The sequence below is a fragment of the Macadamia integrifolia genome, chromosome 12, assembly GCF_013358625.1.
Source record: "Macadamia integrifolia cultivar HAES 741 chromosome 12, SCU_Mint_v3, whole genome shotgun sequence".
NCBI lineage: Eukaryota > Viridiplantae > Streptophyta > Magnoliopsida > Proteales > Proteaceae > Macadamia > Macadamia integrifolia.
In genome coordinates this window covers 12706144-12720152 of record NC_056568.1, presented here as the reverse complement: position 1 = coordinate 12720152, position 14009 = coordinate 12706144, and the positions used below count along the sequence as shown (strand labels likewise).

The 14009-nt window shown below is 39.6% G+C and overlaps 1 protein-coding gene across 1 annotated transcript in view; it reads left to right on the top strand.

Moving 5' to 3' along the window:
• The window catches only part of LOC122057863 (ABC transporter B family member 25, mitochondrial-like), a 39468-nt gene extending 30706 nt beyond the window's left edge, over window positions 1-8762 (top strand). The window contains exons 19-20 of the mRNA XM_042620195.1: window positions 8189-8324; window positions 8468-8762. Of these exons, the coding sequence (XP_042476129.1) occupies window positions 8189-8324; window positions 8468-8626 (295 nt within the window). The 3' untranslated portion in view covers window positions 8627-8762. The remainder of the gene's footprint in view (window positions 1-8188; window positions 8325-8467) is intronic.
• Window positions 8763-14009: the final 5247 nt, after the last annotated feature.

Sequence of the window (14009 nt, the reverse complement as noted above, 5' to 3'; positions counted from 1 at the left end):
ATACATGGCAAGAGTGCAATGTTACAACCTACGGAATTGCTGGACTGTCTGCCATAGTACCATATGTTCTTCCTCTTCTGTCAACACGGTTCAGTAGACTGAAAAATTCTGAACATAGTCAGTTGAACTGCCTATGCTGCTTTTCCTTCATTTTTGCAGTTCAGGAGCTGTTTCTCATCAGATTGCTCCGATAAAGTTAACGGTGCAGGGTTAAATATTTTTCTCTGCGAGAGTTACAGAGATATCCAAAGACCAAACAACATACTGGGTTACCAATGATTTTTTTGTCTGTTTTCTGAGCTAATCACCAACCAATATTTCTTTCTTCAAAATTAAATTTGTACTTCAATCAGGGAGATGGTAATGGAGATTCGATTAGTTATGAAAATTGTTTAGTATCAGTAGTTATCTATTGGAATTAATAATTGTGTCAGTGAGAGGTGTTAATCCATTGATTTTGGGGTAGGCTGGGTTGGAGGCGTTAATAGGTTTACCTTATTTATGATTTTTTGTTTTGAAAAAGAAAAAGAAAAAAAAGAAGATAAGTATCATAGAGTTACTAATGGTGATAAAGCTATAATGCAGGCCCGGTTTAAGGCTACGTTTAAATTTGGGTCAGCTTTTAGTATAGATTTGGGGTTGGGCTTTAGTTTTTGGGTTTGATTGTTGTGTCTTTTAGTTTTGGGAAATTTAGAGTCTTAAGCTGTCTAGTTGGGAAAGTCTTATCTTTCTCTTCCTCCTCTCTCCTCTGTCCTTTTACCCCATTATTCTGGTTTTCCTTCTTTCTCTCTCACATGCTATATCTCTTTATCCCCCTCCACGATATGAAGATTTCCCCCTTCTTTTTCTCCTTTATTTTTCTTTTTACCCTTCTAGTCAATAACCTCCCTTTCTCTTCTACTGATTTGCTTCAGTTTCAGATCCTACTTTATAGGATAGAATTTCTCATTTCCTTCTCATCAGTCCACCCATTGACCACTTCCCTCTTTTCTTCTTATTTCTTATTTTCCTTCCTTTTTTTTTTCCCATCGTAGCTATTTACATGATCCTAATCTTAGGCTGTTTCTCCCCTATTTTATCTCCATAATAACACCCATGATCCTTTTTATCTCCCATAATAACACCCAACTCCATTTGGTCTATGACCCCCCACCTGGACTCCTCCTGGGTCTGGAGAGGTATCCTCTGCCTTAGACCCTTGGCCCTTGAGGCTATTTCCTACTCCATTGGAAATGGAGCCTCTACTTCTCTTTGGCTGGATCGTTGGCACCCCTTGGGAGTCCATCTTCTCAGTCCTAGAACTATTTACTCCTCGGGATTGGATAGATTGGCTCCTGTCTCTTCTGTCCTCCGTATGGAAGGATGGACTGCCTCCCCTCTTCCCAGCTCTCTGAGCAACATCTGGACCTCCCTCCCTACACTTCCCCTTGACCATATGGAGATGGATGATTACATTCTCCGGAACCCTTCTCCTTCTAAGAGGTTTAGCTTCTCCTCTGCCTAGAACTTCGTTAGGACTAAAGGCCACCCAGCCCTTTGGCACAAAGTCCTCTGGTTCAAAGGCCATATCCCTCGCCATAGCTTTACCCCCCCTGGCGAGCTCTCACCAACTGCCTCCCCATGCAGTCTTTCTTCCTCCACCGCCACATTCAAGTCTCCCCTGCCTGCTACCTTTGCTGGAGAGGAACTGAGGATGTGGACCATCTCTTTTTCTCCTGCTCCTTCTCCTCTACCATTTGGAAGAAAGTCCTTTCTCGCTGTTGGCCTGGTAGTAGAAGAGTTCTCCCTTTCAATAGGGAATGAATCTGGATAGACATGACCTTTCAAGGCCCCACCATTTGTGATACCGTTGGGAAGCTTGCTTTTTGTGCCACTGTCAACTACCTTTGGATGGAGAGAAATCTTTGTAGATGGACATCCAACTCCCGCTCCTTTGACTAGATTTGGAAGGCCATCTCCTACAAAGTCTCCAACAGAATCTCCACCATTCATCCCCCACATGGTCCCAGACTCCACTTGGAATAGACACATAATCCATTCCTGGAACCTCTCTTCTTCTATTCCCCCCTCCCCTTGAGGGATTGTATACATTAGTGTTAGTCTTTCCTTATTGTTTGGGCTAGTCCCTTTGGCGGGCCATGTGCCTCTCCCACCCTCTTTCTTTTCATTTGTATATTTTTCTTCTTGGGTTAATATAATTTTTATTCATAAAAAAAGAAAAAAGAAAAAAAAATCCGATTTATGATTGATTACAATGCAGTTGCATTAGGCATTAATCCCGTATGGAGGCCTATATCCAAGCTTGGAGACCCATAAAGTGTTAGTGATGGTCCACTAGGCTGAAATTGACCTTTGGGTAGTTATACTACATTTTTTTTTTTTTTTTTTTTTTAATTACAATGGGTCTAATTTATAAGCCCATAAAAGCAGGGACACAGTTAGCACACAGAATTAGTAGTTTTGAGTGTTGGATTAGAATACTTAATAGCTAAATAGAGTTATGTTTTGAGTTTATTTACTTTTATTGAGTGTTTAAAGTGGTGATTCGGAGTCATTTTTTTAATTAATTTAGGAATTTTAGAAGGTATTTATATATGTAATACCACCCTCAGAAATTAGAAATGATTTCAGTGAAGAATATGATTTTTTTAGGAGTTTTGGTGCTATTGAGCAGTGCATACGGGATTTGCATCTCAAACCTGATTTCTTCTCTTTTCTTCCACATGTTCTCTCTCTTCTTCCTCCCAAGAAAATCGATCTCATCTATTTTCCTTCCCTTCCATTGATCTGATTTCTTCTCTTTAAAAAAATCATTTGCTTCCTTTATCATTTGATCATTGGGCTTGCTTGCATCTGAGGTCCACAATCTGGGCTTTTGGATTGTATTATTGTTGTTTATGGTTGTCCTTGTTGGTAACCTTGGCCACATGGCAGTGATGACGTGGCAGCGTACTGTCTCTCTGATGGCATGGAAGTGTTTTGTGGAGTATGTATGTTGTTTGAGTGATATTGGTGCTACCATGGTATGTGGTGTGGATTTCTGGGTCCGATATTGACAATTTTGGTCTACTTTCACTCGAGCATTTTAGGCATGGAAGCTGAATTTTTTGGGTGTCGAATCCTACATGTAAGTTGAAGAATAAAAAAAATTCTTTCCAACGCACCAGAATTTGTCTCAATTTGATATTGGATTGAAGAAATTATGGCCTATAGAAAATTTAGGGGTAATTTGATCATTTCACATAGCTGATTCTGAAGTTGAGTTAAGTAGTGAACACAACACAACTCGTTTCTCTTCCATTTGAGTTCGATCGTGAAAATTATGATTTTTCTTGTTCGATCACTTCAATACAACACAAGTGTTCAATAAATTTCCTACATGTATGGTTGTGCATATTTTGAGATCCATCTGGTCCCATTCGGTGATTTTGCAGCATTGGCGATGTGGATTGTGAATATGAGGTGGCGGCGACGTGGTTTGGTTGGTTAATGTCATGGTTAGGCTCGTCGCATAGTGGTCTTGGCGTCAAATGAGCCAACATGCATGGCTGCACACGGAGTCTGCTTGGGTAGGCATGGCCAATGGCTGCGCGTAGTGCAGAAGGTTAACGCATGGCTGGGCGATGAAGGCATAAGGTCTTCGGTTAAGGTTTGGGGCATAACGCAGCTCTCAATGGGACAATGAGCTCGCATGTCTTTAGAGGGGTGGCCATATAGCCTCAAGGAGGCTTTGATTCTTTCAAATGAAGAATGCATTCGTACTGCACAAAGTCCACATGTTCTGACATTGAAAAACTTTATCAAAGTGGGTCTCAAAAGCACATTGTTTATTAGGGAAATTGGAGTTATGATAAGCAAAAGTCAACAAGCATTTAAGATTTTGTCCTTTGATCCTTGTGAAAGAAATCCAGGCCTTCATCTATTTGTGAACCAATAGTCATCTCTAAAGTTTCTCATCCAATGGTCTAGCTTGAAAAGCAATCCTGAATTCATGTTGAAAGGATTGACTTGATTCAATGCCCTTATTAAAATTGGATATTTGTGCATTGGATCCAAAAGCCATGATTAGCCTTATTATTTGGTAATGTGCAGGAGTTCTTGAAGCCCAGTAAAGATTCCATTTGAAGAAATATTAGAGCCCGATCTTCAAAGTGCATATCTCCTTGATCCTAACTCTGTTTGCGATGATTCAAAATGGCTTGTCTTCGTTTTTGAGAGATCTATCTTCCTAGAACAAGGAAAAAAAAAGTATGTTGAAGACGAATGCTGAAATTGGGGAAGAAGGGTCCTTGTGAGTGCCTTAGTGCATAAACCCTTGCCATCTACCTCTTACAATGCATTCATAGGGTTTATTGAAGATTCAGGAGAAGTGTGGCTATGGTTATGTTCTTAAAGTCAATCTAATGGGGTTTTTTATTAGGTGGAGGAAGAAGAAAATTGGAGGAGAAACCTCACCCTTGTCTTGTGTGCACTCAATGAGCCTTATTGCTTCAAGTGAGTTTGTAAGAACTCCATTAATGGAGATTGGAGGTTGTTGTTGAGCACATTGTTGATTCATTAATGTTGTCTTTGTAAGAAAGACAAGAAGAGGAGAAAGAGATATAGGAGGAGTATATGTGTGAGCCATTGTTGAATACTTTAGAGTCTATAAGGAAGGAAAGAGAAAAGGGAGAAGACCATTGATGCTTTAAAGCTTCTCTTTGTGCTTCTATGTTATAAAAGTGATATGTTGAGCTTATGACATTTGATGTAGATAAGTCACTTGATGGGCTTATTTTATTGCAAATAAGCCTAAAATAAGCCCTAGGTTGGGTTATGTATGTTGGGCCTTTGATCCCATGGTTTTTCTTTGTAATGGGCCTAAAATATGGGTAGAAAGTAACAAAACGGGATTTAATTCATTAGTTTAGTTAGAGTCCTGTTTTAAGCCTATGTCCTTTGATATTTTAGTTTCCTAGCCAGTTTAGGTTTCCTAATTAGTTAAGGATTGAGTTAGGCCTTTCATTTTTAGTGTTTGAGTCATTTTTGAGTCTTCTATATAATTTTGTAAGGGGGTACAACATTGAACACGAATTTATTGATGAAAAAAAAAAAAGATAGCTTATGCTGTTGTGCTGTGGGATGCAGTTGGTTGAGATGCCCTAGGTGAGATGCCTAAACCTGAGGGTGAGAGGCCCATTCACTAATTCTTCTTCCCCCTCCTCAGCCCTTCATCAAATTCTCTTTCTTTTCTTATTTTCCTTTTATTTGTTTGCTGTGAGAGAGTGTTTGAGAGTTAGAACCAAGCCTATTGGAGGACATCTTCTCTATTCAGCCAGAATTTCAGAATCTGTCTGGGATTAGGATCACTTGTGATTCTAGTTCTACATTACCATTAGTGAAGACATTGTGAGCTTCTACAAGTGAGAAAAGGAAAGAAAGAAGAAGAAAGAAAGGGAAGAAAATGGATGAAGGGGGCGGTCCCCACACTGCCAGTGTATCTCCAGTGAAGCTCCACAGCCTACCAGAGCTTCTCCAGGATACCAAGTTCAAAATAGACAAGAGGTTGTAAGTATTTCTAATCTTGCATTTATTGCAGTACATTGTCTGTATCCCTGTATGTGGTAGGTGTAGGAGAAAAATATTGCAAACATATATTAGCTTGTGCTTGACTATAGGGTATTTGTATAAGTCCGTTTTTATTGTTATTAATTGTAAATGGTGTTTAGTGGGTGCTAGACATCGGGGGTGGGTGCTCCCTAGTAGTGAGTGTAGCTACTAGTATTGGCACTGTGTGCCCTCTTAGTTCTATGTTTGGTAAACCTGATAGTGGGTGCTATATTTTGTAATGGCATAGTAATGCCCTCTCAATTCTATGCTGGGAAAACTGGGCGTGGGTACTCCCAATTGTGGTGCAGTTAAAATAGTGTATTGAGTAGGTACGAAGCCTTTATAGACACTACTCTGGGGATGTAGACTTATTGCCAAACCTCGTAAAAGTGTGTTATGGGTGTGGCTCGTTGTGTTACTAGTATTGCTTTTGGAAGTGTTGTGGGCTACAAGATGAGTGTGCGCACTTGGAAGTGCCTATAACAAGAGGCTGGGTGTGTATACGAATGTGTATGTGTGTCAAGGAAATGCAAACAGAGATAGCTACGTCTGAGCATATGTGATTGCGTAGAGTGCCAACAAGATTGCCATGTCCAGTGTACGGACTGGAAAGGAAAAGAATTTGGCACATTGCTCCACCCCCCTCTAGTGTCGACTGAGACTCGACAATTATTTGGTTGTAGAGACAAACCTGGTCATGGATACCTTCATTTTTAAGACTAGAATTTGTTTGCCCAACATGAAAACTGGCATTTTATGCGTAGATGATTGGCTTAGTGACAGTTTCATCTCATGGTTTGTGGTGGAGATGTTATCAAAGACTAACGAGATCATCATTGAGCCTGAGGATGATGTCTTTGTTGAATCCTCAATTTCCCAATATTGTGATGGTGCTTATTTTGAAGTGTTTGATTCCTTTGAGCGCATTATTAAAAGTGTGTTGACAGTGATTGGAAGCATGAAGGGGTGTCATTGATCCCAGAAAAAAATTATGTACCCTAAAGCCTTCTCATCTACGACAGATGTTTGCTTTACGAAGACTGGTTTACAAAGTATGCTCAGAACCAAAAGAGGTGGCAACAACAGTATAGCCACCAGAAGAGCCGAAAGGGTGAACACGAGAAAACTGCTCTGATGAGGGACAAGAAGGAACAGCAAAGGGAGACGAGATGATTATTGTGGTGAAGACACTAGTGGATTTTTTTTTGCCAAACTGGCTCTCCGGTTCCTGCTACTAGTGAGCCATGTGCCATGACCGTTAACCACATAGCAGTTTTAGAGCCGTTGTACAGTAACCAGATCGACATCGGCGAGCCGGTGGAAGAGCTAGTGTATGAGGCAGTGGAAGAGATGAGCTTTGTGGCAAAATGCCTCCGGTTGCTACCGGTGAGCTGGGCCAGTTGCCCCTAGAGCTCTCGGGAAGGATCAACAAGCTGTCAACCATTGAGCTGGTTGGATTAGCCAGTTGCTGATCAAGTTAGACTATAAATCTGATTTTTGACAAATTAAGTAGATCCACATATGTTCTATGTCAAAAATGCCATGTTTTGGTCATGGCCATAGGTGGACTCATACAAGAGCTCACAATATACTTGAAGATGCCTCTTGAAGCCTAAAATTGGGTCTTACACAAGGGTTCATGATAAACCTTGATTTGCCCCTTGTGGTCTCATATGGAAGGTCAAGAACTTGACCAAACATGAAGTTCAACCCGTGCACACTTACAAACTCCATCAAGTGAGGTTAGTATAAGTAAGTTAAAATAAATCTTTTTCCCATTGAAGTATTGAACAACACTGTAAGTTATCACCAAAACCAAACACATAATATCCCAACCGAGGGAGAAAAAAGGGGAAAGAGAATAATCAAAAGAAAAGGGGAAAGGGGGGGGGGGGGCGGGAATACCCAGAATTAGCATAAAAAATGGGCAGTTAAGTTCTTGCCCAAGACTCAAGGCCATCTTGGCTTGCCTTGGCACTGTGAAAATATGGATTCTAATGTTGTAAAAATTTATTAAAGAAGGGCGATTTTCAGTAATGCCAATGAGTGAATCAGCTTAGCTTTCAAGGGAGCAAATCTTTCTAGGTCGAACGACCTAGGACTAAAAATTTCAGCTTACCTCTTTCAAATAATGTAGTGATAAAATCTCAGCTCCCCAGTTTCAAATAATGTGTCATGATGTTTGGTGTTGGATGAATTCAACGGCTTAGGCAGATCACAAGTTCAGCAGCTCTCAAAAGGATCCTCTGGGACTGGTGGTAGCTTTGTGGATCTTCTTGTTTGATGTGTATGTTTTTTGCCTTTGCTTTATGCCTCTTCTGGACTATTTGTTTCCTTTTTTTGTAAGTATGGTCTTTCCATGTTATATTACTTAACGAAATCAATTTGTCTTGTATAACTACCTTTTTGGTAAGATCTCTCCATTAAACAGGGGAAATATGAAATTATAAGGATGTTTGCATAGATTTCCTCATGCTTTGTATTTATCTTTATAATTTCTGTCAAACTTGTTACTGGTAATGTTATCTGCTGCGCCTCCAACTTCTTTTATGACAGTGAAACTCTTAGTTTGAATGCACCATATTTTTTTTTCCTCCAGACTCTGTGATGAAGCTACCAGTGCTCTAGACAGTACAACAGAAGCAGAGATTTTAAATGCATTGAATTCTCTGTCAAAGAACCGGACATCAATCTTTGTCGCTCATCGTCTTACGACTGCAATGCAATGTGATGGGGTAATTTCTTGTGGAAATATTGAATCTCTACATTTTCAATGCTTGTGCTTCCTTCATAACTGAACTTCCAAATATGTAGTGGGGTGGCAGAAGCATGGGTTAGTCTTTATCTTTATTCATTTTTTTTTGCATTGTAATTTCAGATTATTGTTCTGGAGAATGGGAAGGTGGTTGAGCAGGGGTCGCATGAGACTCTCTTATCAACTGCAGGAAGATATGCACAACTTTGGGGACAACAGAATAATGCGCCTGATGCAATTGATTCAACTGTCAAAGTAGGAGTATTTGAGTCTCTTAATTAACTGGTATTATCATGACATAATAATTTCATTAGCTGTTTCCGGTTCTTATTATCTTTTTTAGTAAATATTTCGTTGCTCTTGTAAAAGTTGTTTAATTATGTGAAGAAAATGTATGATGTTCCTCTCTTCATCCAAATATAATCCCAAGAAGTAAATACACCTAAAGTTCCTCTACAATTAAACTTAACATAGTCGGGATCAGGGGATTTAATTTTTTTTTATCTATGAAGGAAATCAATTATAGTTGACATCTCCATAGGAACAAGTAATTGAATCCTTCAGACTTTTTGCCAATTGCCAGTTTTAAAGGTTGTGTCGTGTGGGCGAAATATTAACCCATGGGTTTTGACATTTGAGTACCTCCACCTTCACAAGAAGATATACCAGCAAAAGATCAATCAGTCGTCCCAGTCATGATTAATGCGTACCTAGTGAAGATTGTTCCTTTTATCAAAGTTTCCATGTGTCTGGATGCAGAGCGCACAATTGGGTAGTGTTCTTTTCTTCTTAGTTCAATTACATTTATCCTTTTTTTGTCAATACAAATGGAATGGATGGCGAAGGTGGTTTATCTAATTTCTCGTTGAACTTCTAATAAAAAAAAAAAAAAGGATTTCTCATGGAACTGAAGAAGATTTTGAATTCAGCATTTTGATGGTTTAGAGTGCGAAGCAGTGTTGTTTGTCCTCATGAAGAGCATCACTCCAACCAGAAATCCAGACGATGGGTTTGGGAAATGGGAAATAGGGAGATGGGAATTCACTAAATCCTCAAAATATTACTACAAAGTTAATTGTGACGAACATTACCTAAAATCATAAAATGGATCCATTAGTACAATAATAATGATATTAGAAGTCTACAAGTATCATATTCATACTAGGAATACAAATTACCTCAAAGCATCATCAATGGTATTCCCATAGTAGCAGTCCTCACCTTAAAATTTGCAGCAACAATTGAAATAGGAGTTTTTATTTTCAATTGTTGCCTAAAATGACACCAGTGCGTTATAAAATAAAAAATGCACCAGTGTACAAAAAAATTTGAAATTAGACAACATGCTACAATACCACCCCTGGACTGAATGTCGTGGTCCTTTATATTGTTGTCTGTCACCGTCATCATCATCCTATCCACCTTGGTACTGTTGCGGGAGTTGTACTGGTGCACCCTCCCAAAAGAATATTGAAAGGTGGATGATGTGCCACTCTCCACAGTTTGACTACTATCTCCTAATGAAATGGTAGCTTGATTTAGATGGAAATTGCGATGGATATTGGGGCTCTGGTGGAAAGGTGGACTGAAGTGGATATATTGGCTTCAGTGTAGGCTCAAGAAATCCATCACGATAGGTGTCCCAAGGGTTTGATTCCTGAGTCTCAGTATATGGAATCTCCCCCCACCCCCCCCAAAAAAAAAAAAAAAACCACCCTTTTTGCTGCTTAGCATACCAGTTATGGACATCATCCAAGATACATTTGAGTCCTAGTACCATATCATATGTCTCTCCTGCAAGGCATGGCTGTCTTTTTGAAGTCTTGGCAGTAGTCTCCTTATCTGAAGCCTCACCCACATCTCCACCAGCACGATCTGAAGGATCTGTTGGTGTCATCATAATCGATCATTTCCTCCTCCAACAATAACTCAAGATCCTCATCTATTGGTACCCCACTGATGATAGTGTATCTATGATCACGCAATCTGGTACTTCGATGTCTGAGTCAACTTGTGATGCTCGCATTGCCTATGTCCATGACCATTATCACCACTCAGATGACCGCTATGTGTAGCACCACTTGGCACCACAAGTCCCTCATTGCTACATGGACCAACTGTGCACCAACCACTCTTTGTGCGGTCTCCCACTACACTACTACGACCCGCACGCCTCCACATCCACTACGTCAATGCAGCTGAAGATATGTTTGTTCTTCAAGCTCTTCTCCGTTTGGGTCCAACTGAATAGGAGCGTCGTCAACACTTTGGTATATTTATGGTGGATTTGTTGATAAACCTCATCAAGCTCTTCTGGTGTGGGCTCATATTGATCAGCCTTCTCACCTAGAAGCTCTCAATCCAACCAAGACGTGTCACCATCAAGTATCACCATCAAGTTTCGTCTCAGTACCCTCAAGATCCACAAGTGTGCGTTTGCACATCTATGAATCTCTCGAATTGTCATAATTATAAATGTGTGTTGAATCTAGTGGGGCATGCTTAGTATCCTATACATGCAACTCATGAAGTTGAAGCCGCTTGTTGTAGTACACGAAGACAAGTTCGTGTAGAGCCTTCATCTTCAATCGATTTCTTGGCTTAGTGTGAATAAGACTGTCTGAATGTACTCCAATTCCTCTCACATCCTGATGAGTTGCAAGAATACGCCAACATTTTTATTGCCTCCTTTTGCAGATGTGGGACTAATACACCATACATCTACTGCCAATAATCCACATATACAAGTAAAGGATAGTAAGAGGCATTTTAATTAATAACATGTAGAGGAACAACATACTATAAAAAGTGTTAAACCTGGGCCGTGTTATGGATGGCCCGCTATGCTAGCAATAAACCAAACTCACCCTACTTTTTTCTGATAAATTTGTAATTACAATATTAAATAAGTCGAGCAATCATTGGAAAAATATAAGAAGTATAGAAGTACAACCTTAGTTACATTTAACTTTCTCATCTCATTGATGCATTCGCTCTACTAATCAAATGTCTCTGATTAGTCTTCTTATGTCTATTATGGTTTCTATTTTACATTCATCTTGGTCTCTCATTTTTCCACCACATATAATTGGGGTTTAGAAATAACCTAGAAGCATCGGCAAGAGTCATTAATATATTGATAAATATTAAAATGTAATATGAAACATCAACAAAGCACATTTAGTTTTCATTACTGCCACTGGTCGTGTATCTTTTGCCAGTATTTCTTTCTACCATGTAGGTGTTCAACAAGCAGTCTTGGGCCCGAAGTAGGGCATCATAAATAAATACAACAACGCGAAACTGAGTATCAACAATCCATATGTACCTCTATGATGGGCTTCATGATTGTTAAAATGATATTTTCCCTATCCCAGAACCAAGTACCAATGATATTGTTCTGTTTCCACAAAACTTGGATTCTCCTATTCCTGTCATATATACCAAGGGCTATCAAAAAAGTTCCATCTACAAAGGCTTTTTACTATCACTTCCTTGTTCTTCACTAAGCTCTACAACAATTACATATTCAATGGCAAACCTATTAGACACAAGCCTCAACAAGTCTTTCCCACCATCGATCATCCTAAATCGGTTAACAACAGTGGAAAAATTATATATCTATCTAGTGATAGCATTTCCCGTTACTTGCAATGCTATGATATTTTGAAAGTTTCTAAGCTCATGTAGAATAAGATCTAAGCAATGGACAACACACGTTGCCCAGAAAAGTGACAATGACTGTTCTCTAACAACCTCCATGTTGCTTTGTATGCAACCTCATTGTTAGTTACTATTTGGACAATATGCTCCTCCCCCATGTCTTGGGTGACCGGTTTTATCTATGCGAGTATGAACACACTTATCTTCCGATATTACATCAATAGACTTATGGAAGATAGTGTTCCCGCTGTAGTATACCATGAAGTTGATAAACACATTCTTTGTCATCGAAGTCCACTCATCACACATTATGGTGACACCCTTCTTCTCCCAATTAGGCCAAAGGGAGTTAATGTAATCCTTCAAATTCATAACCTTGATTGCAAGATATCTATGTTGAATCTGGGTTTTTACTTTTCCCTCGACTAGTGCTACATCCATTAAGTTTTGAAGATGCCTACTTTTACCAGAATTAAAAGGTAACGCATTGTAAGTTAGAAAAAAATTTCAGCACCCTACAATTTTGGTCATTTTGTCCTTTAACTTCCCCTTAACATTATCTGTTATCGTTGTTTGTATTGCAGATGACGCTATGTCGTCACCAACTCTGGACACTTGGAGGAACAACCTTCCTCTTAGTCAAGTTTTCTAGATTTCAGCCACTCATGAGATGCCCACTCTTTAACAGTATTAGATCATTTAAAGTGTTCCCTTAGACAGCCTAGCATAAGTGGACATATACTTCTGCCTTATCTCATCCTACAGTTCCCCATTTTCTCCTCCAGCTTGGCGAGACGACCCAGCACCGATGGTCATGGATATGCTAGCCTGTAGACATGGTTCATCTAATCATCTTCCTCATTATATGTCCATGTAAGCATGACCACCTCTAATACTCAAATCCTCGTACTCCAAGTACCCTGACCGATCGACAGGTCTACTTGGGTGGCCTCTCCTAATAACCTCCAATTCAAGCTCTCCCTTCCTACATTTGTCAATTTTGGCAGTCCTCGATTCATTTATATATTTCTTCAAATTATCTCATCACTTCAATTGAGAGTTGGGAGAATGGTGCCACTTGCTCCGTTTTTGTGAGCAAGGTGCTACATTGATCTGGAAACCCCCTAACATTACTTTCCCACATAAGGTACACTGCACTGTCTTCTCACCCTAAGGAGTTCGATTATATAACCCCCACCCCACCCCAAAACCCCCCCCACCCCCACCCCCCAAAAAAAAAAAAGAGAAAGAGAAAAAGTGGCAGAATGCTTGCTTGTGAATCAAAATCATATCATATCACCCCTCATTGTCACATAACACACTAGAGTTTGCCAATAATGTGTTCAAAAGCACATTAGAATGGGAATCAAAATTCAATAATTTTTTCTATATTAACATTTTAAAAAATAACTATTAAAATATGATTTGAGTCTAGCAAAAACCAAAGTATTCTTCATCGAAATTGTAGATCTATTGGATACATAGCATATATATATATATATATATATATATATATTTTCTGAAATAACATTTTAAGAAACAACTATTTAAATAGTATTTTAGTGGATTTTCTCCTTTTTTCAAACGATTAAATACCTTCTTATCCAGAAAAAGGGGGGGGGGTGAGGGAGTTCCATTCCATTGGTGCTCTGCTTTCCCCCATGAGAGGAGGCGGTAGAGAATTGGACCTCATACAGAGTATGATCCTCAAAAAAAAAAAAAAACCCTCGTTGCGTGGCCACTGCCCAACCACAGGGTGCACATGGTCATTAACAAACTGGTGGAATTTTTGAATATCACAAGGTTGGGCATAATTTTGCTGTCCTTTATTTTTGAATGTGTTGCCACCAAAAAACCCCGCTAGTCAGTCCTGCACAAACACAGACGACGGAGGCCCGGAGCTTTGTCCGGGGTTAGTCCTCCGACGCTCAAGTCAGGGTCGGCCGCACAGTTCAATAAGGGAGTAATGGTGAGGGTCTCACAGCTTACCTTCTTCCTTCCT